At 49.0% G+C, this 24,467-nt stretch overlaps 1 protein-coding gene across 1 annotated transcript in view; it reads left to right on the plus strand.

The window, feature by feature from the left end:
* The window catches only part of LOC119104374 (C-X-C chemokine receptor type 2), a 47,904-nt gene extending 24,835 nt beyond the window's left edge, over window positions 1–23,069 (plus strand). Inside the window, exons 2-4 of the mRNA XM_037228069.1 lie at window positions 10,366–10,494; window positions 20,336–20,573; window positions 22,996–23,069. Coding sequence (XP_037083964.1) covers window positions 10,369–10,494; window positions 20,336–20,573; window positions 22,996–23,069 — 438 coding nt within the window. The 5' untranslated portion in view covers window positions 10,366–10,368. The remainder of the gene's footprint in view (window positions 1–10,365; window positions 10,495–20,335; window positions 20,574–22,995) is intronic.
* The last annotated feature ends 1,398 nt before the right edge of the window (window positions 23,070–24,467 follow it).

Here is a 24,467-nt window from a genome sequence, read left to right on the forward strand (position 1 = left end):
GCTGGCTCTGACCTGCATTTGAACGCTAACATATACGAGTCTGAAGACCTGTCCGTGACTTTTGACTTTTCTGTGCTTTTTGCCAGACCTCTCGTTGGTTATTTGTGTCACTGCTGATTTGTCCGTAGCTGTTGACCTGTTTGTGACTGCTGATGACCCGACTGTGACTACTGACTTGTCCGAAACCGCCAGCCTGTTTGTGAGCATTGATCTGGGTATGATTGCTGTCCGGTGACTGGCGTCTGGCAGGTTTGCGTGCTCATCGGTGAGCTGTCTCTGGTTGACTCATGTCGATGTTTGTTATGACTGGATCGTTTGCGCAGTACATGGAACACGCATGCATCGTGGCGGGTGCGACATGATGTGTCAAAAAACACAACAGTGCCCATCTTAAATACGAGCTTCAAATTATGGAGCTCGCGCGGTAACCAGAAACGCCGTGGTTGAAATCTAGAAATCCTCGTTTCTGATATTCCACGAAGGCTTTCAGCGCGTTGTGGTGGGGTGAATTCACTGGAGTGTACTCCAGTGAATGTCCTGCAAAATATCTCAGTCGCATTAAAATTAAGGTTGATACAAGCGCAAGGCTTAAACGAAGTCTCGACATGCCAATTTGTGACATGCCTTTCATGTGCCATAAATCGTCTATTGCCAGTTCTTGGCTATGACGTATGGAGACGCTTGCCAGTGCTATTTGCAGGGAATTAAAATGAGTTTTTTTTTGGCGTTGAGGAACTGTCAAATGTTTCATCGGGGCGTGGAAATCCTTTTTATCGCGACGCATTATTCAGGCACTCCGGCATCCCATGTTGCGAACGACGTAGTAGCTGAGTATCTGCAATTGTTTTACCATACCAATTTGATTTAACGTAGCAGTCCCATTGCTGCAGAAAAAGGGAGAACAATATGTAGATAAGCTATATGAATGACAACCCGCAGACTCACAGACCTAATTTCATTTCAAAACTCAAACTGGCCAGAAGTGACGACACATATTTGCACAGGTACTTCTAAGTGCCTCAAGGCCGCATCCTTGTCATGGCGTCCACGTAGCTCGCTAATAGACAAGTTTAGACAAGTTTGGAGGCCAGCAGTAAGCTTATAAGCATCCGGAATGTACTTCAGCTAACTTCTTTACCGTCCACCTTGATCTTCAGCTTCAGTGGGATTAAGGTTATCGGATTCCACATGCGAGTGTCGTACAACGATGGACGCACTTCTGCTCTTTAGGTACTTGCAAATCAGCTCCCAGTAAAACAGATTTCCCCCAACATATTCAAGAGGAAAACAGGCACGCGGCCTGTGAAAACAGCGCAGTTTGCTTGGTGAAACCAGTGTAACGCTGCTGGTTTTACAAGGCAGCTGCGGCTCCTTGATCCCGCCACGGTGGCTGGTTTGCTCCTGACCAGCATGTGAAGCGCCTGACCTCCCGAAAGGTCACATATGACACCGGGCACGGCTGTTCCGTCTCTGCAATGCTCGAAGCACTTCACCAGGAGCCAGGCTGGCCTGATTTGTAATAAGCGTCTTCTGGCCAGCTGTTCAAACTCTACGAGCCTCTCCGTTCCGCGTGTTCTTACCAGGCCCGCTCCTGTCCGTGGGTCCCTTCATTTTGCGTCGTGTGGAATGAGTTGGAGCTTCGCTGATGTCATTGTCAATGTTGTTTTCTTCATTCGCTGCTTTAATTTGTTATGCCAATTCACGTCATTGCTTTTTTAACGAATGTAGCCCTTATCAGTTTCTGAGGAAATGTAAAAGTAAACACGATTATCCCACAGCCGCTGCTCATCAATGAGCTGCAGGCATTAAATCGCTGAATCCCAGCAACCCTCCTCGTTTTATTCAGCTGGTCTAACCGAGCTGGTGGCGCATTAAAACGTCCCAGCTCACTAGACCCTTGCAACAGTGACAGACGCCAAGGTCGGCTGCCATGTTGAAACGGTGAGTCAAAGCTAATGACCTTCGCATGGAAAGGGGTACATTTTACGGGCCATTTCTGGCTCTCAGTTTGGAATGCTTTAGGTTGAACTAATCGTCTGATCAAATTAATATCTGATAGCGTATTACATTTTTCTTTACTTAACGTTGAACACGTAATTTCGGGCTCCCATTCAGGAACAGAATGCACTTTTCGTTCCATTTTCGTTTCCTTCGGGGATCTGGTGAAAACATTTCGCTTTTCATGACGCTTTTTCTGAGGCCGTCCATACAAACTGCGCTGAAACCTCATTCCGCCCCGCTCGGGGGTCGCCCACCAGATGTCTGGCCCGCATCTGGAGCGGCGGTTGCCACCACGGTGGTTCGCTGACCCCACCTCTTAGGCTCCCCACACTTCCCGTCGGGCCATTTTTCAGCGGGCTGGGCGGATACCACGGCTTCAATTTTCCATAAGCGCCTGCTACGCGGGGCGCCGTTTTGATGTGTTCCGGAAACGCCACGATGATGGGAACGTGAGGCTAATCTGGCATTGGCACGGACCTCTGCTAGTGCCCTGCTAGGTGGTAGATACCAAAAGTCGCAGACATTGACATGAGCAGGGGCGGTCCAGCTTACTACAGCAGAGGAGCGTGCGCGTGCAGTGGCATGCACTACACCTCGACTGAAGTCACCGAAAGAGCTGAGATCCAGCAGAACGTAACAGTGAGGCGCTTAACCCAGCGGCGGTCACCATTCGAGGGCTATGATTTTGCCAGTCGCGCGAGCAATTTGATTATGCATGGCGATACGCTCAGTAAAATGCAGCGGATGGGCGTAGTGTCAAATAACACCTCACGTACTTCATGTTATACGCATCACTTTCGTTCTGAAGCTACACCAAGTTAGGTACAATTTGTCGTATGCGCCTACTTGTTCGTAAGACATGTCTCAGGAGAAAAGGTCTTAGAAGAGAAATTGGCAGAAACGACTGCAGACAAGTTGTATTTGGGAACACTTCGAAATGTCTAAAGCGTTAAAGTTAGCTAACTCTTTGTGAAATGCATATGACCACCGGCAGGAAAGCAGCCGAAGATCAATTTGTGATTTCCGGCTACTCTTCAAGGATTAAAGTCTTTAAAAAGTTGATTTGACTTGGACTGGCATGGCCAATGTAACCAGGCTGGGCACGCCAGTATCAGGTGGTCGCTGGACGCTGCGGCGCATCAATCGGTTGGCTGAACGCCCTTTGGATTGTTGCTGGTTCTGTAACTCTGCATCTGGACAGTGTTTGCATCGTCCCAGGCTCATTTTTCCCTCATATCATCGCTTGCTTGGTTCCTTACGCGTGAATGGCGACCATTTATTTGCTGGCGACAAAAAAACGCTGCGTGGCGGCTCAAAAATGCAACAGCCATTTCCGAAAATAATAGCGAATCTTAGCAATTAAGGTTAGTTTGCGCATTTTTGTGCTAAAAAAAATGCCAAATTCCTCTCACGGATTTGTTTCAGCACGTAACTCTATAAAACCGTGGAATCTGAGTTCGTCATTTAATAAGTAAACAATAGTAGGAAGGTAGACGACATCTGTGTTGCAAATCACAAACCGATATCCATGACATGCATTTCCTATTGACATGTCGCCTTCATTCCGGACAGATCTAGTCACGTGACGTCCAGTCATGCATAAACTATTGGTGTTATAGGTAAGTCAAAGTAGGCAAATAAGTTATAAGAATGTCACGTAGAGGGAAGCATATAGAAGCTGCAACAAATAAGCTCAAGTATAAAGTGTAATTTGAAAAGTTGGTAGTGTAAGAAACTGACGACTTCGGCGTGCAAGGAACTGCTATTAAATCATCGCTGAGCTCCTGCCTTCGCCACTGCTTTTCAAAACAGGCGTGAGTTGTCTCATTTGTGCTAAAAGCATACGGGAATAAATTAGCTTTTTTGAAAAAGAGGAAGTTGCGTGACCGATCTAGCATTCAAAATGGCACGTCACGTTACGCGTAAGATCGCTAAGCCATAAAAATCGCAAAATGTTTCATGCGTTTTTGCCTGAGACAATTCTTGGTACGCACAGTAAGCGTACAAATCTTGCTGACAGGTTTGAAAACCTGTCATTGATATACTTGTTCATTTGAAAGATGAAAAAGCAGGGCGACTAATTCTAGGTGCCAAGAGATGTTGAATGCTGTGTCATACATACACATTCATCTTCATTAACTCTGCTGGGCATGAAGTTTGTGGGATGGGTTCTGTTACAAGCCGTTGTTTCGCGTATCGATACGAATATGTAGATATAAAACACAAGAGACAGTAACAAATACGCTGTGGAGGGGGTGTTTGGCCTTAGCAAAAATGGATTGCTGATGCTTGCCTTGTGGCCGATGCCTCAAATTTCTTTTTTTACCCGAGGTAAACATCATCCGTTACTGGACCTCATAGCGGTATCTAGTAAGGATGCTGATTTTTCTCGGCGCTCTGATCAGGCCACAACGCGAGGTGAAATTCTGGCAGCGCGGTACCAGCAATCTAACCGCTGATGCGGCGAGAAAGGTGCGCCTTAACGAGAGCGATAAATCACCCTAGTCACGAGTTGGGCATTGGGCAATTACCGTCTTCCCAGACTGATTTACGTGCGCATTCACGTCGCAAATGTGAATTGATCACCAGCCAATTGTTCAAAGTGAAAATGGTGATAAGGGCTGTAACACATTAACACCGGCCAAAGCTGACTGAACCAAATATCAACGTGAATTCATCGTATTTGAAGTGAGAAACACGCCTGGTTAACACATTAACACCAGATTAAACACTCATAAAAAGCCGCCGGCCGCGAATCCTCTACCAATAATATAGAAAATGCAACCAAAGATAAGTACTCGGGCAGAGGCCTTACCACGTTTTGAAGATGAACCCCTTCATGGAGGTTACCAGATATGGCAGTGCATGCACTGGGTCTGCGAACATCGTTCGGAGCTTACTGGAACGCCACCTTTGTTCAGCGGCGGGACACTGCCACCATTAGCGCACTGCTCACTAGCCCTGACCAATCAACACGCAGGATTCCATGCTGACCAATGACGTCCATCTGTGACGCGTCGTGACCTCCGTGACCGTCCGGGGCACGCTGACGTTCCGTGTGGAAGCAGGCAGACACGGCACTCAGAACTCGGACATTATTGGTCCGGGATGCTACCGGGCACGCCGGATGTCTCCGACGGCCAGCAATTGCTAATACTTCAGGAAAAATTGAAAACGGACAAAGAAGTACCCTCGCATGGAAAGAAAAGTGAGGGCATAACACAATGATGTGTGTTGAAGCTAGAGATGGAAACGACTGTAGGAGGAGAGAAGGAGACCCAGACCCCCCCCCCCCCCCCTTCACCGCGCTCTTGCCAACGTGGGAGGGATACACCATGGAGTTTCGGTCGCTCTTTTTGTCTAAGAACCCCAAAGGTGCACTTGAGGTACCATGAGTTGTTCAAACACAGTGGGAAAGTTAATTTGTTGACAGTGACAATAAAACGTGGATCTTACGCAGGTGTCTGCGGTAGTCAGTTGCAAAACTTATGATAAACTTCTGTAAATGCGTCTGAATACCCAGGGTCACCTGCACAGCCTGCACATCTCTATGCAATGGGTGGCAGCAAATAATTCAACCACTAATTGTCCATTTCTCTCCTTGAAATAAGCTCGTGTTGATGCATGTAAGTACGGGTAGGTTGAAAAACATGCACTGCAAATGTCTCTTAAAAATGAACACCTATGAACATTTTCGAATTTGCATTGTCTGTGCACGCCAGGGAAGACCGCAAGACATTCGTAACATCGAAAATGCTTGAGGCATCGGTGGGGCGTGAGCTTGGGACCCAGACGACCTTGAACAAGCTACGTAGGCACGTTTTCGGCGCAATGTGGCTACCACCGTTGGAATGGCGCCGGGCAGATCCGGGCCCGAGATCAATAAATCACACCGAGATTTACGCGACGCACGTGACCACCCGCCTCAACACACCTCGCGTCGTGCTTGGTTTTTACGTTTCAGACTTGTTCGCCAGTGTTTTTCCCAGATAGCACGTTTGTGCCTTTGCCGCTGTGTGACGCCGCGCCGCATAGGTGCATCGTTTTGTATTTACGACCGGTCGTGGAGAAGGGCTTCAAAGCCAAGTGCCCACCGCGTGCGGCTATCTGTCGATAGTGTCGCCGTTTATCGCTGCACATCAATCATCGGCTTTTCCGCCAGCCTTGTCGACCACGGCAGCATCCTGCTTTGGCGCTGACTGATAAGATTTCCATTTTAATGATCTTGCTTTCGGCGGAGATGGAGTTCGACGATTGGCATAGTACCTTATTATCTGCGCCTTTAATCTGTGTTAATTGGCTTGCCCTTTATGGTGGTGCTCTGCATAAATTAGCTTTGCAGGGTCCAGTCCTATCTGGTTTGCCATTTAAAGATGCAATCAGCAATGGGATCCGTATTTTTCTCCTAATACGTTGTACAGACGAATCTCTTGCAGCAAGAACATGTCCCTATAAAAAAACCGCATCAGTTAATCTCAGAGCTACTCGTCTTTATATAACATGACACGTAACCAATACATTGTCATACCTTGATGCTCGAAACATGCATTCTTTCACTCCCATCGCATCCTCTCCCGTATTCGGCCCCGACCTTGAACGGATTCTGGGCTCAAGCCTATTAAATCAAGATCTCTGTTCTTATGGGACCCAGGATCGATTTCACGATTCGGGAGTAATCGTCTGAGACCTTTGGTATCATTGCAAGCTTTGTTTTGTGATGTTATTGGATTTTGAGCCAATTCAACATGATCATATGAACTTTGTCAATGAACCGCCACCATGGGATGAACCATGGGATGAACCACCATGGTGAACCAACCAAATGAACCATGGGATTCAGGGATCTCTTTTCGTTTCGGATCCAGGACTTATTTTCCTTTTTTGAAGGGCCTCGTAGAACCCATGTATGTATTGCCACAACTTTCGCGTCACCTTGCATTCCTGCATCATCTACGATTGCATCAATTCCGTGTCAAGCAATCTCATTGCCGAATTGTAAGCTCCGAAATGATTATGCAATTATACAGTTGTATGTCACAGTTAAACTAACATCCGCTCCACACTGGTGGATTGAGAATTAACAAGACGAGGTGACTTGCAGCCCCTAGCACGAACCCTGCCCTGCACACATCGTTGTAACTTGGCACCATAGTATTGGTCTATATAACAAACCTACATAACTAAGGGTGTCCTAAAGAAGGCAGTGGGACCCCAGCTTTCGAAGAAGAAAAACTCACTGACGCGATAGCATCGCATGCAAATAAATGGCGTGAGAGCTGGCATGGGTGCCACGGCGCCGATTCAACTTTTGTAAGTTTGGGCGCAGCGGCGCAAACACGATGCAGCGCTGAAGCCTATCATATTGCAGTCTGGCCTTTCAGTGTGCAGAAGCTAGAAACGCAGCTTTCAAGAACTTAATGTGAAGACTCCTTTTAACATCGGTTTGTTGAATGACGCGGCAAATTTTTACGCAATATGGGCTGCTTATTGTCGTGTTTCTACTTAGCTGCTACCTGTGTCACTGTCCAAACACGTGCGATGTTAATGTCAACCAAGCTAGAGACAGCACAACAGCTTTGTACTGCCATCGTGCGGCTGGCACCACTGACCAGTTATGCCTTTCAATATGGCGAGCCGGCTCACTCAGGGTGGCGCAACATGCTGTGATGAGACTAAATGTTCCGCCATTCAAACTCTACGGTTGGAATGGCGAAGCATCTCTTGGATGCTGTTATTTCCACGCTAGATGAGCATCAGAACACTCGCCCGTGCAGACATCTTGATGCCCTCGTCAATGCATCGTGTAACTTTGTGATGGCGCGGTACGGCCCTGGTACAGACCTCGAACCATGACGTTTTCGAGCATGTTAACAGACGGGATCAAAACAGGCGTGTGCGAAGGGGCGTTATGGCCGTTATGGGGCGTTATGGCCGAGTGGTCGGCACATGTGATTCCCATGTGGATCGCGCGTTCTATTCCCGGTTGCGCTATGGCTTCCAAGCGCTAGTATGGCCAGTGCCATCGCTGGCGATCCATAAAAGGGGCGTCATGATGTGCGTTGCGTTCCCTTTATAAAACAGGCGTGTTTGTCCTGGCGAAATGGCACGATGAGAAGATCATGTTTGTACCTAGATAAGCATTGGCGGCCTTTATCATACATAGGTCAATTCTCAAATCCGGCCTCGCAAAAGTGATTTCTCACGCGCCGCTAAATGTTCTTAGACTGTGAGAGAATCCCACGTTTCCGAAGACCGTTCTAACTCAAGCAACTCAGCGCTTAAGTCCGCCCCACATTCACCAATCGCTCGGCGCGCCTCTGCCGGACTGTGACGCCCGTCGTGACATGGCGTGACGCGTCGCGACAGCAGCGCGCGTGCCTCGCGATTCGCCGACAGGGGTCGTCGCTGTATGGCACGGGACGTCGCCGCGGTGTCAGAGCGAGCTCTCGGCCCCAATCCGCGCGTGCCGATCGTGGTGGCGAGCCGAGCTTCTCCATTTGCGAGATTGAGTTAGCCGAGATTCACTGGCCGACTGGTGTCTGAGTGGCGGTGTTGCCAGATATGGCGGTGTTGCCAGATATGGCGGTGTTTCCAGAGTGGCGGTGCTGCCAATACGGCATTACGCCAGATACAGAGGCTGGGCCCAGACCTAATGTGTCAGTCAATCCCCACGATGCCAGCTGGACGGGGGGGGGGGGGGGGGAGCGTCGGTAGGAAGACCTCCGATGACTGTGTCCGCACTAGGGAGCTAGGGATACGCTTCGAAGCTGAGCGTGCGTGGATGCCGGCAAGAACGGAGTAGCTCGCAGCACTGGGAAAGACGCCATGCTCTCGCGTCGACTGGCACTGGACGTGACTTTGCACGTGTTCGTGCATCCCGGACCATCATCACACCATCCCATCACATCGTCACATCGCACCGCAGTGCACCGGGCGTTTATGCTGCGTGTTGTGGCAGAAACGTCGATGTCGACGATGGCGCTGCCGGCCTGTGACGCCGGCTCCGATCGCGCCCGACAGCTGCTCTCCCCTCCCACCGCCGCAAAACAACCACGCCCAGCATCGACAGGTGCTCTCTCCTCCCACCGCGGCCAAACCACCGCGCCCAGCAAATCAGGCGTTTTGTTGTGGCTGCCGTGGGTGGATGGCGCCACTTGTTTGATTAATGGTGACAGGTGCACGCTGGTTTTAGCATCTTGGGGCGGGAGGTCGAGCACAGTGGCCGACCGGCTCGGCTGTGGCGTGTGCCTGTAAACGGCAGCTGTAGGCACCTACGCGGGTGAAATAGGCAGAGGCACAGACAGAGGCACAGGTAGAGGCAGAGGCAGAGACAGGGGCAGAGACAGAGGCAGAGGCAGAGACAAGGAGTGGCAGAGGCAGGGGAAAGGGCGGAGGCGGAGGCAAAAGCACAGGTGTGTCATTTTATTTTGGTCTAGAAGAAAAGCATATTCTGCCGGATTAGTGAGAGCTACTTCCCCTTCCTCTCTCTCTCTCTCTCTCTCTCTCTCTCTCTCTCTCTCTCTCTCTCCTCTCTCTCTTCTCTCTTCTCTCTCTCTCTCTCTCTCTCTCTCTCTCTCTCTCTTCTCTCTCTCTCTCTCTCTCTCTTCTCTCTTCTCTCTCTCTCTCTCTCTCTCTCTCTCTCTCTCTCCTCTCTCCTTCTCTCTCTCTCTCCTCTCTATCCTCTCTCTCTCTTCTTTCTCTCTCTCTCTATCTCTCTCTCTCTCTCTCTCTCTCTCTCTCTCTCTCTCTCTCTCTCTCTCTCTCTCTCTCTCTCTCTCTCTCTCTCTCTCTCTCTCTCTCTCTCTCTCTCTCTCTCTCTCTCTCTCTCTCTCTCTCTCCTCTCTCTCTCTCTCCTCTCTCTCTCTCTCTCTCTCTCTCTCTCTCTCTCTCTCTCTCTCTCTCTCTCTCTCTCTCTCTCTCTCTCTCTCTCTCTCTCTCTCTCTCTCTCTCTCTCTCTCTCTCTCTCTCTCTCTCTCTCTCTCTCTCTCTCTCTCTCTCTCTCTCTCTCTCTCTCTCTCTCTCTCTCTCTCTCTCTCTCTCTCTCTCTCTCTCTCTCTCTCTCTCTCTCTCTCTCTCTCTCTCTCTCTCTCTCTCTCTCTCTCTCTCTCTCTCTCTCTCTCTCTCTCTCTCTCTCTCTCTCTCTCTCTCTCTCCTCTCTCTCTCTCCGAAATCAGCATCGCTCGCTCATTGGGCTCCATCTGCATCCCCCATCTCATGGCACGGGCAATGACAGCGTGACGTTATGGATTGAAATTGATGGTAATGCCAACCTGTTGAATAATGGACAAAATCTCATTTAATGTGAGTGGAATAAAATCACCTGCCAAGACGATTCATGACATATGCTAATGCACTCTCTTTCAGAACATGAACACGTCCTTAGAAGAAGCCGGGGTGTGTGCGAACTTCACCAGCGATATGTTTGGCAACTACAACTTCTCTAATGACGACATGCCACCGTTGCCAGAGCTTCAGGCTGAACATATCGTCAAGGTAAGGCAGTCAGGTTTGGAATAAGAATGGAGTTGAATAGAGCGGTTGACGTGGGACGCCAGCGTTTATTGGCCCGATCCAATGTGCTACCTTTGCCTAGATGTTGCTCGCGCCGGCGTTCCTAACATGTCGAATGTTCATGTTTCAGAAGTGTTTGCTTGTGAACATGTCTGTGCTACATTTGCGTGTTGGTGCGCCCTTATCACACCAGCCGGAGAGCACAGGCGTGTTACCTTGAACCTAAACAAGGTCGTAACCGGCACGTTCCGCTGTCGTATTTCAAGGAGGGGGCGTGATGGCCTGGTGGATCCCGTAATGACTCCCATGGGGGAAACCTGAGTTTCGATCTCGGTCGCGCCAATGTCACTGAGCGTAAATATGGCCAACAGGGCCGATGCGCCTCATAAGCATGTGCGACGACGTGCTTCGTGATTCCCTTTGAAAAAGCGGTGTTTCTAAATCACTCCATCCGAATTCAGTATGCCAGTTTGCAGAACAAGGTGACAAAGCTACACCCCAACGAACCCTCGATTGACTCAGGAAGCTTACGTTGCCGCTGTCGTTAGGCATCTCCATCTCGACCGAGCTGCTGGGCATCTGAGACGCTGATCAAGGCTCGCCATCCTGGAAAACAATGCCCTGTCCATCTATCTTGTGCTGGATGTCACCAAGTAGACAATGAGTCACTGTTCTGACAATGAGTCACTGGAGACGACTTAAAGCCGGTCAAAATGCTAGCCTTGCAGACGCTGGACCAGATATGCCTTCAGATTACTGCTCCTTTGATACTGACATCAGTTATTAGCTATCTATATTTACCAAGAATTAAGAAAAAATCTCAACATGCCGCCTGTCCTCGACACACAAACGGAGAGGGTCAAGACAGAGTCTTCAACATCGGAGCGCCGGAAGCCAACATCGACCAGCCGGTGCCTCCAGCTGAAATGCACCGCTCCGACCATGCCAAGAACGGCATCTGGGAGAGCCTGAAACGTCTCGCGCAGCTTATTGCCCCAGGGCACGCAGCCTGAAGACGGAGATGAGTCGCGTCACACATTTCAAGGGAACGGCTGGCCGAAGGCTCTATGAAGTGAAGGAGAAAGCGATCGATCAGTCGGAGACATGCTAAAAATAAGCCGTTTGTGACCAAAGCTGGCGCCTCGGGGGCAGCAGCTTGAATGGAGTGGTGGTCTGGACCCACGTTATCCTAAAAGTTGAGTAGCATCAGCGTCGTCTATAGGTCCAAAATATGGGATCTATTTTGCCAGCCGGTGACCCAAGCATCTCTGCGTTCCAGCAGCGGCATATTTTTTTGTTTTATAGTTGCCGTTGACAGCATGGCATCGTTCTGTAATTTGTGCTTACGAAACAAAATTACGTAAGTTCGTAAGTGCATTTTCGAGAAGCATTATGCATGAAGATAAGACCGTATTAATAGTCTTATTCATCGTAGAATAGCCAAGAGAATGGTAAGATGGACATGACATTTGGGCTACATGCCTTTATCGAAACGAATATCAGTCTAATATTCGTTTCAAGAAGTCATGTTGCCAAATGATCACATTTATCTCTCCACCATCCGGGTTATTCTACGAGGATTAAGGCTATCAATACAGACTTTTCCTATTAAACAAATACAAAACTCAGGACTTGTGTTTATGAATATACAGAGGTGCTCAGTGTTAGGTTTTATCTGCACGTAACATGCAAAATAACAAAGATGCCCTAGCAAGGCCAGACAGGCCTCACAATAATGGTCGTCAAACAGCAAAATAGGTGTGTGTAGTCTTGTGGCCACATACTTCACATATACTGAGAGCCCCATAGCTTTATTTGGGCCTGTAGACAGCAGACCTCAGACCCAGAAGCAGAGGCAGTCCCAGGTAGTGGCCTTGGGTCACGCTCCCCTGATCACATCATTAGATTTAATAATTGGTACGCAAACAAGGCGGACAAGTCCAAATTCGAGGTTGGGAATAAACTATACAGGTCGAGGACGTGCGATTCTGTTTCACGCATGCAAGAAATCTTCCTGACCTGCAGCGCGTTAAATTGTGCTCCCAGTGAAGCATTCTAGGCTCACCGGCTTCACCACCATCCCCGCCAGCTTAAATCCACGCCGGCGGGACCGGTGTCGACATCAGCTCCAGCGACTGACGGGAACTTCAGCTCTTGCGAATAGGATGAGCTCCAATTATGCAGACTGCGCTACACCGGCGGCCAAACACTGTGGCAGCGGTGCACCAGCAGCCCAAGATCTCAAACCCTTCTCAGCGCTGATATCCCCTACCGACGGCTGGAAAAGTTAGCTGTGTAAGCAAAGCGCTGAAGAAAAAGATATGTTCGGAACATTTTTCCACTTTTCTACACGTACGATCATTATGGTGATGTGAAAGACCACCAATGATGGGACATTTTCCTTGGATATAAAGTCGCGTCTTGTCATAGGTAACTAGCACAGAAACCTACAGTACGAGTCAGTGTCTAGAGACTATTTTCTTTCATGTATTTTTACGAAGCAATCTGTGATGATAATCTGGGTCAGACGTAAAAATGGCGAAGCCAGCCAAGGTATTCTGTTTTTAGAAATGACCCTGTGTTTTAAACGCACAGGACTTGTAGCGTTGCCGGCTTTCACACGGTGTTGCATAGGTGTGACCAGGAATACCAATAAATACATTTGTCCACTCGGCATTCATAAAGAATGTTTCGTTAGTGTTGCTGGACATAGCACCATTGGCTATGGGCATTGAACACTAAAACCATTGGATTTGGCAGAGCAGGCTTTGACTGGTTATCAAGCTCATATGGATAGCAACACTATCGATTGTGCCCACCCTGCCGTGCATTCACTGCCCTGTCATCTGGCTATTGTGGTTATATATCACCAAATGAGTATGGTAATTTTTGTCAAGCATCGTTCCTTGGCAACTCCACATATTGTCTAAATTCCTGAAGGAAATATCGTTCCGAAATTTGTACAGAGGGATGTTCAAAATGTAAACATTAATTCATGTTAGCAGAATCCTGGTTCTGCGGCAGCCTCCGCACGAAATTCGTTGGCGCTAATCCATTGCCCTTTGACCCCGAACCCAGACACCTGACCTGCCCGGCCCATTTGTCAAGCTTGAGCTGCCTAGATGCTGGGTCGACCACTGCCTGGTTCGATGCGATTTGGGCCGGTTTTGCGCAACGGGCGCTTGGGCCAAGTTGGTTGCGTGGCCGATTTTGATTAAGAGCAAGGTGCAGCAGTAGGCAGTGAACGATAAGCCGGGGTGTCAAAATATGATAAATATTGACATCCCTGGCACTCAAGTGGCTGAACATTGAAACACTGGCGGGGAAGGCGTGTCAGGTGAGGTGTGCCAGCTGGCGTGTCAGGCGTGTCAGGTGACGCGACATTTGCTGAAGGGTACTATCCTGATACCAATAATCTCACGCCAAGAGGCGTCAGCAATCTCTCAAGCTGCTCGGTATGTCTAATGGCAACATCGAGCACGAACAATACGGATGGAGCGTCTATGCACCGGTTGCCCTCGAGCCTCGGCAGCGGGCGTTTTCTAGTTCAAATAATGTCAGCAAACATCCCAGGGGAAGCCCGACAATGTTGCTGTCGAAACGTACGTCCCCGTCCCGCACTCAGCATGAAGTTTGCGCTGCCAGTTGGCACCCAGACACCACGTCGACCTGCCCACCGTGCGCGTAGTGCTTGCGGCAGGAAATCCCGGATGTCATAGAACTCTCTGGAAAAGTCTCTGGAATCTAACTATGCGGTGCCGAGATTTTTCTGCTGACTCGGCGGACCCCCATCACCATCAACTAGACCCTCCACGACAGCGGGGTAATTGCTCCGAGGTGGTTTTACTGTCACGCGACCTGAGTGGAATGCGACGAGCGTTGTTGCCTGCGTGAGAAGTCCTCATTCTTGCGCGTGCTGACTGCCGTCTTGTGGAGATCACGGGTCCGAGTGGTTTGGCGAGCTGAAACGGTTCCAGGCTGCTTGCTTGTTGTTGCTAGTGTGCTTTAAATGCCTGCAGGGTAGTTGCAGTTTTTCGCCAAACAGACAGCCTAGCTTATGAGTGCCTTCTGCAAAACTGAGCCACTCTATTCCCTGCACAGCATTGTTGTAAGTGCGTCAAGAGACAGGGGCGCAGGCAGCATGCTGACAGCACCGGCGCCCTCTTGTTTAATGCATTTGGTGTCGCTGTCCAGCGTCCAACAGACAGCCCCCAAATGTCAGCACGCGGTTCTTTATACAGCATGGACGGCCCAGAGTTGGTTCGAACTCTTGCTGCTGACATGTCCTGTGTTGCTGATGTGTTAATACAGAACTTTTGCTGGCGATGTTGTTTTTCACGCGTCTATCGCTGGGTCATTAAAGGGACTAAGACACCTTTTTGTACTTTTCGCATATTGTGCGATATGACGCTCACAATTTCATCGGTAATACCCGCTTTCTCGCAATCCTAAAAAGTTCAAAATTTTGATTTGGAGTAAGGTAGCCTTGAAGGAGAAATCTCATTTGACACCTTGTTCATTACTAGGAAAGTAATACAGTTTATCTGCCTTGCCCTTTTCAACGTATGTTCTATAATGTTTGCAACACGATAACGCGTCAAAATGTATATGTAATAAGAGCTGTGCAAGTTCGGAACACTGTTTAGACAAGAAAGAACATGAAGCTAATATCCCGCGATTTCAACGCGACCTTGTACGATGGCTTTGGTTTTTCCCCCTATGTCATTAACGATGACGCAGAGACTCTTTTCGGGGCGCACTTTGGCTTTGGGAATGGTAGTATCATTTGCCCCAAAGCGAGGCACTGGTTGAAACTTCGATCAATGCGCGTTTCTCGGTAACAGGCACGTGCCACCCGCCGGGCCAATCACAACTTTTTTATTCGTACCAGATGGAGTTCCACAGCGGTTATCATGATGGTGGTGGTCGCGACAACAACAGAGAAAAGGTGCAGTGATGTGTCAAGCGCTGGATAGGCGTAAGAACGTTTCAAAAAGTGGGGCCAAGCTCAGGGCGTGCTTCAGGATTTTGTCTGGAAAGCGAGCCCGATGACCGGGGGGGGGGGGGGGGGGCTAGAGATGGCGGTTGTTATCGCTCTTCATTCCGATGTGATGCTGCTATGCTAGACATGCATCCAGAGCTGTTTCTCACTGGTGCACAATCTTGCCTATTCGACCCATTTATGTCCTTCGTCAGATAAGGCTATCCAGATTCCCAGGTTTATTCGTTTATTTCAACATTGTCTTCCCTAGGGACGCGAAATTCCACAAGCGGTTAGGCATTTTAGGTCATTGAGGAGGCATCTGCCTTCACAAGGTAGATGCCAAAATACGGCCTGGACATAGGCTGGTGAGAATTTTGAACGTGAGTCAATGGCTCACAGTGCGACAGACTTTTCATACGTCTTCATTTCGCTGGCTGCTTTTCAAGAGATGAGGCTCGTCGCAGCATTTTAGGCGGAAACAAATTTGGAAGCTTGACACAGCCAAAACACTGTCACAAAAGCCACAAAACTGGAGATCCTCCTTTAACAACCGAGCCATAGAATGAAGGCTCTTCTGCCATATATTCCTTATGTTAGCCCAGCTCTCGTCCGCCGTCGGCGACCACTGCCCAGGCTCGGCTGTCTCCCACATGACTGATTGCGAACTGATCATATGGCTGTTTTGTTGCACATTTCTGAATCAGCATTGTTACTAATTGGTGTGTAAAACACGTTAGACACCTGCAACAGTATCTTTTTCCGAACTAGTTTCCTTATAAGAAATCTCTGGGCAGCTGCCTGCCTTAGGTATGCACTGGCCCAAGAGACATTTAATTGCCCATCCGTCAATGTAGAGGACTTGATCTGCTTCTGTGTGTAGGCAGGGGCGCAACCAAAGCCTTGCTAACGGGAGCACAAGACTTTTTTCGTTTCATTGTTATTTTTACCTTGCAACCAAAGCAGAAACGGGAGGCTGCCGTGAGATCAATTGTTTGTATCTTTAAGGTCAATAAACTGCAGAAATCAGGCGTTGAACGGCCACATGAAATAAATCACTGGTACCGTTAATTTACAATGGTTTAGTGGGCTCTTTATAAGCCGACAGACTTCAGAAGCTTTGTCAGAATGTTATATCTGGATTTTACAGACATTAAGGACACCGCAAAGGCTAATTATAGCTAGATATGTTTTATCAAAATTTGAGGATACAAATTTGGTTGTAGGTTGAGTGGTCAACGATGTGTTTTAACACGGCCAAGCAGTGTTTGTCTGGACGTGTTTGACATCCAGTCAGAATCGATTAGTGATGCAATTTATGTAACGTAATATTTAACATGCGCGCTCGCAAATCTTCGCACCAAAAACCTCGACACCAGGCGTTACAGTCTCCATAGTCCGCGGAGCGTTAGTCCAGCGGACGACTTTTCGCCGTGGCCTACCGGTGGACGAAAATGATGACGCCTCTGAAACGAAAACCTTTAAACACTTAAATCGATTAGTAGGACAAGTTGTGTGATGTAATTTTGAGCATGCGCACTCGCAAGTCTTGGTAACAAATGCCTCGATGCCAGGCGTTGCAGTCTCCGCAGGCCGCGCAGCGTCGGTCCAGCAGTTTATGTTGAGTCGTGGCCAGTGTGCAGATGAGTATGAAAGAAGCACGTTTGAACGCTTCAGAACATCAAATCCTACATTTACAGGCAGTCTGGGCGCATATTTCATGTGTGCGATTTTTAGACCGATGATAACAACGGATTGGCCCATAAAGCACCGCAGAGTGGTGCTGGAATCTGGTGGTGGAACTGGAAGAGTTAGGGCAAAATCTCTATTTTTCGTGTTTCTGCAACTATTAAGCTGTCCAAAAGACAGATTAACACGGCGCTGCCAGTCTGGTGGCACTCGCAGTGGCCCGACGCCGTTTGGTTTTGCGGAAGCTGCAGTTCAAGCCATCGCTGCCCTTGCTCTCGAGGCTGCGGGCGGGAATGTTTAAACCTTTTAATGTTATTTTTTCACCAATCCATTCTGAAGAATGAACATTCCCAAGCAAACATGTGATGACCTTGTTGGTTTTTTTTAAAAATTCATTTCGACCCACTCTTTTCAACAAAAATGAGAACTCTACTCACCAATAATGAGACCTCTTTGTCCTTCCGGCCAAGGGAACGCAAGGGGCTTTAAGTAAAACGCAATGGGCGGATTACCAGTTCCGGTCAAGGGCTGAAGGACCACTCCGTCCCATCGCGAACTGTCTTCTGGCTGTCATTCTAGCGACACGGGGTGGGATCTTCTGGTCGATGAGGAGGCCATGAGAAGGATATATCATATTTACTTTGTTGCCCTCCCTGACACGGGAGGCCTTCTGACCCGCACAGTTGGCCTCGCATCAGCACAGCAACCCTCATTGACGCAACAACATGCCTGATTGTCGCAGATGATCAAATAATTGTCGCATAGACTACCGTTTTATGTTTTTTTATGTGTTCTTCAGATATATTGAATCCTCTCTGAACGTAGATTGCAGATAGAATGGGGTCCCAAATTTGCATTAACATGCCTAATCCATGTTCGTCTTAAGATATTCAAGATTCAGTCAGAATTGATTACTGATAAAAAAAACATGTAATATGGTTTTGAGCATGCGCACTCGCGAGTCATAACAACAACGGCCTCGACGCCCGGCGTTGCAGTCTCCATGGGCCGCGCGACCTCGGCCTGTGACCGTGATATAAAGCGCTGGCCAATAAGCAAACGGAAAAGGTGACGCATGTTGAGGATGATGGCTGGTGAACTAAGCAAATCGGCATGTATGTTAAATGTAGTGCAAAAGAAAGCTAAACGCAATCTTAATCTGAAAATTGGGGAGGCAGTTAACACTGCTGCCCTCCTTGAAAAGTGGGGGGTCATGGCCCCCCCCCCCCCTCCCTGTTCCTACGCCCATGAAGCGCTAACAGCATTTCGTCTAAAAGATATATTCGTTATGTCTTGACGGTGCTATAGTGGCACTACCCAGTGCTATCATTGACGTAACTGGTACTGAGGTTTCACTGGATTTTTTTGAAATGTTCCCCAAAAGGCAGGAACACTCCCTTGAAAGACATTCGGGATGCTCTTCTGCTTAGAATTCCCGTTGCCAATAGCTTAGCGTAATGCATGCACCACTGTAATGATTGTGTCCGCCTTAGTCCAAAATGGATTTCCAAACACAAGAATAAAATTGTACGAATTGTTGCAAAATGCATGGCATGCATTGGCGCTTAATGTTTGACTGAAACGTGCAAAGGCATTTTTTGACCATTTGGAACTTAGGCGTCTTGCAAAATGAAATCAGTGGGATAAATTATGATGAACCGCAAAGGCAGTGACGAATACGTACACGTTGGTGGAAAACGAAATGTTTCCGTAGTAAAATCTCCCGGCTGTTTTATTAGAGATCTAATATTCTGTGGGCTTCGCTCCTATTTACTCCACTTTTCTGGCATGCCAGATTTAGCACCAGATTAGGATCCTGCATAACAATACGCGTTCGAGTGGGAATCGGAAATATGTCCTAAGTTTTTCCCGAATAGCCTCCATACTGTGCAGAGTCGGGGCGCCAATCTTTGTCTTCTTGTTGACGATTCAACAACTGCCCTTTTGGTATAAAAACAGGTATACCTTTCAAGATCATCGACCTGTAGCGGTAAAGTGTAGGCCATGGTTGTCATCAAAGGAGCGTCTTAGAGAAACTTTCAAGCTGATGCGACTACGAAGTGTTAGACGAGCTTATATAGTTCTGAAATGGTTTCTTGGACAAGAAGACATTTCAATCGTGACCACAACTAATTGGGTAATGTATAAAGGGCATATCAGAACAAGCATGAAGACAAGGACAAGTGTGATGGTGAAGTGAATATCAGGTCAACTCAAAACAAGCGGGATTTTCACACGAATCGCAAGATCGAAACCAACTATTTTCACTAACAAGCTTACCTGGTTGATGGCTTGTGACGCTCATGTCGAATTTCTTCATCACAAGGCGGAAATGTTGCTGCCCGGAGACCCAAGACTTGACGCTTAAGATTTCATATAGAGCCCTGCATACCCTGTGAATTTTGTCTGCCTCTCTTTGTTGTTGATGCGTAGGGGGAGCACATTGACTCTCCTCCCAACTAGGCGTGTCGTATTCAGCCGATCACCCAGGCGCGTTATAATGTCAGCATGAAAAGAGCTGATGTGGCTTGGCTGATGTACGCGGACAATTGGGAGTTCACCAGGGAGAAAAACAGGTATTCTGTGGTCGCTGAAGACGGCCTACCCCTCCCCATCTCCACCCACTCCTCTCCTTTTCCCTGAAGTCCATAGATCTTTGGAGCCGATTTTAACCAGTAATGTCTCGATTAAAACTTGATTGTCTGAAAGATTTCGTCTCTATTTGAACCCAAATTTTCACCCCACGTCAATGGCGTGCTCGGGATCGGAAATAGCGTGTCAGTTCTTATATTTTTTGTCATCCGGTGAAAAAACGCACCTCATCACTTTGTGCATCGTGTTACCTGATCAATTTGTGCTTCTATTTCGTAATAAAGACAAGCCCAAAGACCTAGTATGTATCTAAACACACATGCATCCTGCGCTCCATGCCATGTGCTCTATATCCGTAAACTCCCGTCCTGATTGGTGCTTTCTGCGCATGCGAGTTGCGTTCCACGGCACGCGTTTCGCTTTCACTGACTGTGTTCCTCGGCCGGTTCCCCGTCTGGGAGTATATTTTTCACGGTGTGCTCCGTGACCGCAGTTCGTGCTCTGCTCGGCGGATTCCGCCTCTACAAGTCGTGTTCCTCACGCCTCACTCCGCGCCCGCAGATCTTCTTCTACGCCGTCGTCTTCTTAGGCTCTCTCGTCGGCAACGTCGGCGTCATCGTCATCGTGGCCACCACACGACGCATGCGATCAGCGATCAACGCTTACCTGGTCAACCTCGCCGTGGCCGACATCAGCATCCTGGTGCTCTGCATGTGGGTGCACCTGGTGCAGGACATCTCCCGCAACCGCGACTACCCGCTCGGCAGCTTCTGGTGCAAGTTCAACGGCTTCGCGCAGAGTAAGTGGACGGGGAGGGCGCGGAGGACGCAGAGTAAGCGGACGGGGGGGGGGGGGGGGAGTGTCGGGGGACGCGGTGTGAAGCAGGGTCGATTAGGCGTGTCGCCGAGGCTGCTCTGCTGTTGCTGCTTGCAGATCGCGAAAATTGAAGGAAACGTTCTTCATGTGAAGATATTGAAGCAAGCATCAAACGTGATGAAGCAAGTTTACATATAGCTATTCGTATGCGTTTAAGTAGAAGACTGATACAGACAACACAATATCACTTTTTAACAAATAGGCTCCTCTATTCGGCATAGTTTGATTACCTTATCGAAGCTCGCACAACATCGACTGAAAGCCAATTGACGGCCGTTGCATCTGAAAATGGTGCTCACGAATGCCTGGCATGAACAATTCGGCAACTATATCTTTTGGCCTTGATTCGCCTCATGGCTAATGGAATGGCGGGACTTTGATAGCGTCATTATGGCGTTGCGGATGCCTGGATGACCTTAAAAAAAGTCCTTGTAGAAATAGTCTGCACATCTTCGCGGGCGTGCAGCTTAGAAGATAGATTATAGGTGGGTTATAGGCATTAGGTAGGTTGGTAGGAAGGTAGGTTATAGGTCTTGAAATGGGCCGGGCTGTGAACTGCACCGAACGATCTTCAAGATGGCTTTTTCAATTCAAAGCCCCATACAAATGTGGAACAATCCCTTTAAAGCGCGTGCAGCAGATGGAACACTGCGAACCCAGAGATTCTCGCACGAAGTTCCTGGTTGCGATCTTGGCCACATGCAGCCATGTGCCGGACTCGCCCGCGACGTTCGATTGGGATGCCTGCAATGCCCTAGGCTCCGCTCACCCTACCAGGTGGCGGGCTGGCTTAGTCATCTCAGTTTCAGCCACCTGAAACCGTGCCGCAAGCATGCGTTGTTTACGGGAGAAGAGCGGGCACGACCTAATTTCTCCACCGAACGTCCTACAGCGTAGCCAACGTGGACCTCCGGCATGTGACATGCATCCAATATGCGTCTGAATCCCAGGGGTGGATCCAAAGCCCCGTACGGCTCCATGTCAATGGGATCCTGAGATCGGATCCTGGCATTTTGTTTGGGGCTCCAGGCGCCTGTCTGGCATGCATGTATGCACGGGTTCCCGGCCGGCGGCGTGCGTCGCCCGTAACCCTCTGACACGCGCCGCCGCGTTCCTGTTTCCTGAGCTGCCTGGCCAGGTTATGAGAGTCGCGTCGCTCCAGGGCAGCGGTCCCAATGGCCCCGCCGGCTCATCTGGTCAGCACGAGTTATGGGGCGGCCTATTTTGGGGCGCAACAGCCCGTGGCGATATGAGCGTCTATTCAAATATCGAGCGGGCCTTTAGTGAGCAGCGTGTCTCTTTGAACGCGCGGTTGGGCTAGTGCGGGGAAGTGGGGCCAGCGTTTCGCTTGCCTTCTGAGAAAACCACCACGGGATGTGATTGCATGCCGTTGTGATTGCATGTGCTCTGCTCTGCCGTTTAGAAGAAACTTCTGAAGCATCTTGTTAGGCCTATCCAGTCCTTTATTTCGAATAATACGTAAGTGTTTAAGTACTCTCGTAAAAGCGTAAGTGATAGGACGCCCGTATGATTTGGAATTATGCGCAACACTTTTTATGCATATTTCAGCCACATTAAATACAGCCACGTGCCGCTGCACCTCCACTGAATCGCAGTGAACTGTTAACCTTGTCATTAGCGCTATTGTACGGGGACCTTTGAACGTTAGAAATGGACGCCGGCTCCAAAAGTTTCACCTGGTAACAGTGAAACTTTGAAGTCATAATGCATTCTATTGCACCCGCCCTCTGATGGATCACGGCTCATGACCTTCACTGAGCCCAGCGACTTTTACGGACTGCGCTCGTTTGCATGCTTAATGCAATACCTGGATCACGTGCCGAAGACGGACGGAAGAAGTGATGTCATTTGGCTGTCGACGCGCGGCCGCATGCACGGATCTGAACGATATTGAACGCAACGGCTTCTGCGTCCTTGTCAACATGCCAGAACACTGTCGGCTCTGATGCTTACACAGCTTGTGAGTTGTTGTTCTACGAGCCACATGTGCCAGGGAGTGATGCGCGTCAATATTTGCAAGAACATCCGTGGTGAGGTGCTGCCTCACCTGTCGTAACCGGCTCATACCAGCCTCGGCCTGCTCCCGGCAGTGGTAGCAGCAGAAGAGCAGAAGCGTGATTCTTCACATCTTTCTATTTGATGCCCGAGCTTCGGTCCGATTTCGTCTTCATTCGACTGAGCTGGGCATGGCCATGTTAAACTGTGGAGATGGTGAGGCTTGAAAGAGAAAGGAAGTCTGTGATGATGCACGACCAAGCTATCCCACTTCGTATATAAAATCACTGCCGCAGTGACGCCTAACGCTAATCTTTCCATCTTTCCAGATGCCTCGCTCACCAGCATACAGTCTTTCCGGTCCTGGTTGACGCACCTGTCGATGATGATGATGATGATGTAAATGATAATGTCGATGATAATGAGTATGTGGCAGGACATTCCCTGGAGGCCACCAAGACCGCTGACAATCATGTGTCATTAGCGACCATGCCAATTAGTGCGCATTGCGCCAGATATACACCGGTGCGTATCCGTGGTAGCCAGGGGAGGACGCAATCACACGCATTGTTTCACTTGCTCATCGGCTGCGCAGGCCGCTATAAATGTAGAATGATGCCATATTGCGGGTAGGCGGCTTGTGCCAGCCACAAAACCTCAGCTTCAATATCTCCTTTCTGCGCGCTTCCATATTTTCCTTAGTCATTCTGTCACACGGGACAGAATGAGTTTAAACAACGGCTTTGCTATTTGTGCATAACTTTGTCAAATAACCCATCAATAATATCTAAGGCGTCTCAGATACTTTCATTCGCGAAGAATTGCAGCCCCAACTTAAAGAAGCTGACCGTACTGATACTCCTGCCTGACCAGAGTTTGGTCACCGTTGGATTGCTAATGCATACTTCGATCCTTGCAGTCTGAAACAAATTATCCACTTCTTGAAGATTGAAAACTGCTCCAGCACCGGTTCACAAGTAACGCAATAGGATCTGTCTTTTTCAATGAGGTTGCCCGAGGTGTGCAAGAAGCTCTATAATCTTGCTAGCATGCATGCATGCATGTTAGCATGTTTGTATGTTAAAGGTTGGTTTTATAGCTAGAAAGGTGGATAATGTCGTGTGTTGCTTTCTGTTCCCACTCCATACGTGAAGGACCGCATTGTGCAGACACTTCGCAGGTTTTTGTAGTGCCACCAGCATCCCCTGCACATCAGTCGATCAGCGCGTGTCCGAGTTGGCCCGCCGCGTTGACTACCTCACTTCCCCCGGGAATGGCGCCAGACCGCCTATCCCCACGCCGGACCGGGCGAAAGCTGAACAAAACTCGACTCTTCCTGCCGGCCGCCCGCTGGACCGGGGCTGACCCCGTCGCCTCTACCCCTGCCGCCGGAGGTCACACCTGTCCCCGGGATGACATCACCGCCAAAAAGATCGGCAGCCAATTTTACGACACATGGCTAAAAAAGACGGTCCGCGAGGGTTTGGTGGCAAATTCCTGCTCCACCTCTCTCTCTTCTCTTCTCTCTCTCCCTCTCTCTTCTTCTCCTTTCTCTCTCTCTCTTTCTCTCTATCTCCTCTCTCTCCTCTCTCTCTCTCTCTCTCTCTCTCTCTCTCTCTCTCTCTCTCTCTCTCTCTCCTCTCTCTCTTCCTCTCTCTCTCTCTCTCTCTCTCTCTCTCTCCTCTCTCTCTCTCTCCTCTCTCTCTCTCTCTCTCTCTCTCTCTTCTCTCTCTCTCTCTCTCTCTCTCTCTCTCTCTCTCTCTCTCTCTCTCTCTCTCTCTCTCTCTCTCTCTCTCTCTCT

The sequence above is a fragment of the Pollicipes pollicipes genome, unplaced genomic scaffold, assembly GCF_011947565.3.
Source record: "Pollicipes pollicipes isolate AB1234 unplaced genomic scaffold, Ppol_2.1 Scaffold_6052;HRSCAF=7182_pilon_pilon_pilon, whole genome shotgun sequence".
Lineage (NCBI taxonomy): Eukaryota > Metazoa > Arthropoda > Thecostraca > Pollicipedomorpha > Pollicipedidae > Pollicipes > Pollicipes pollicipes.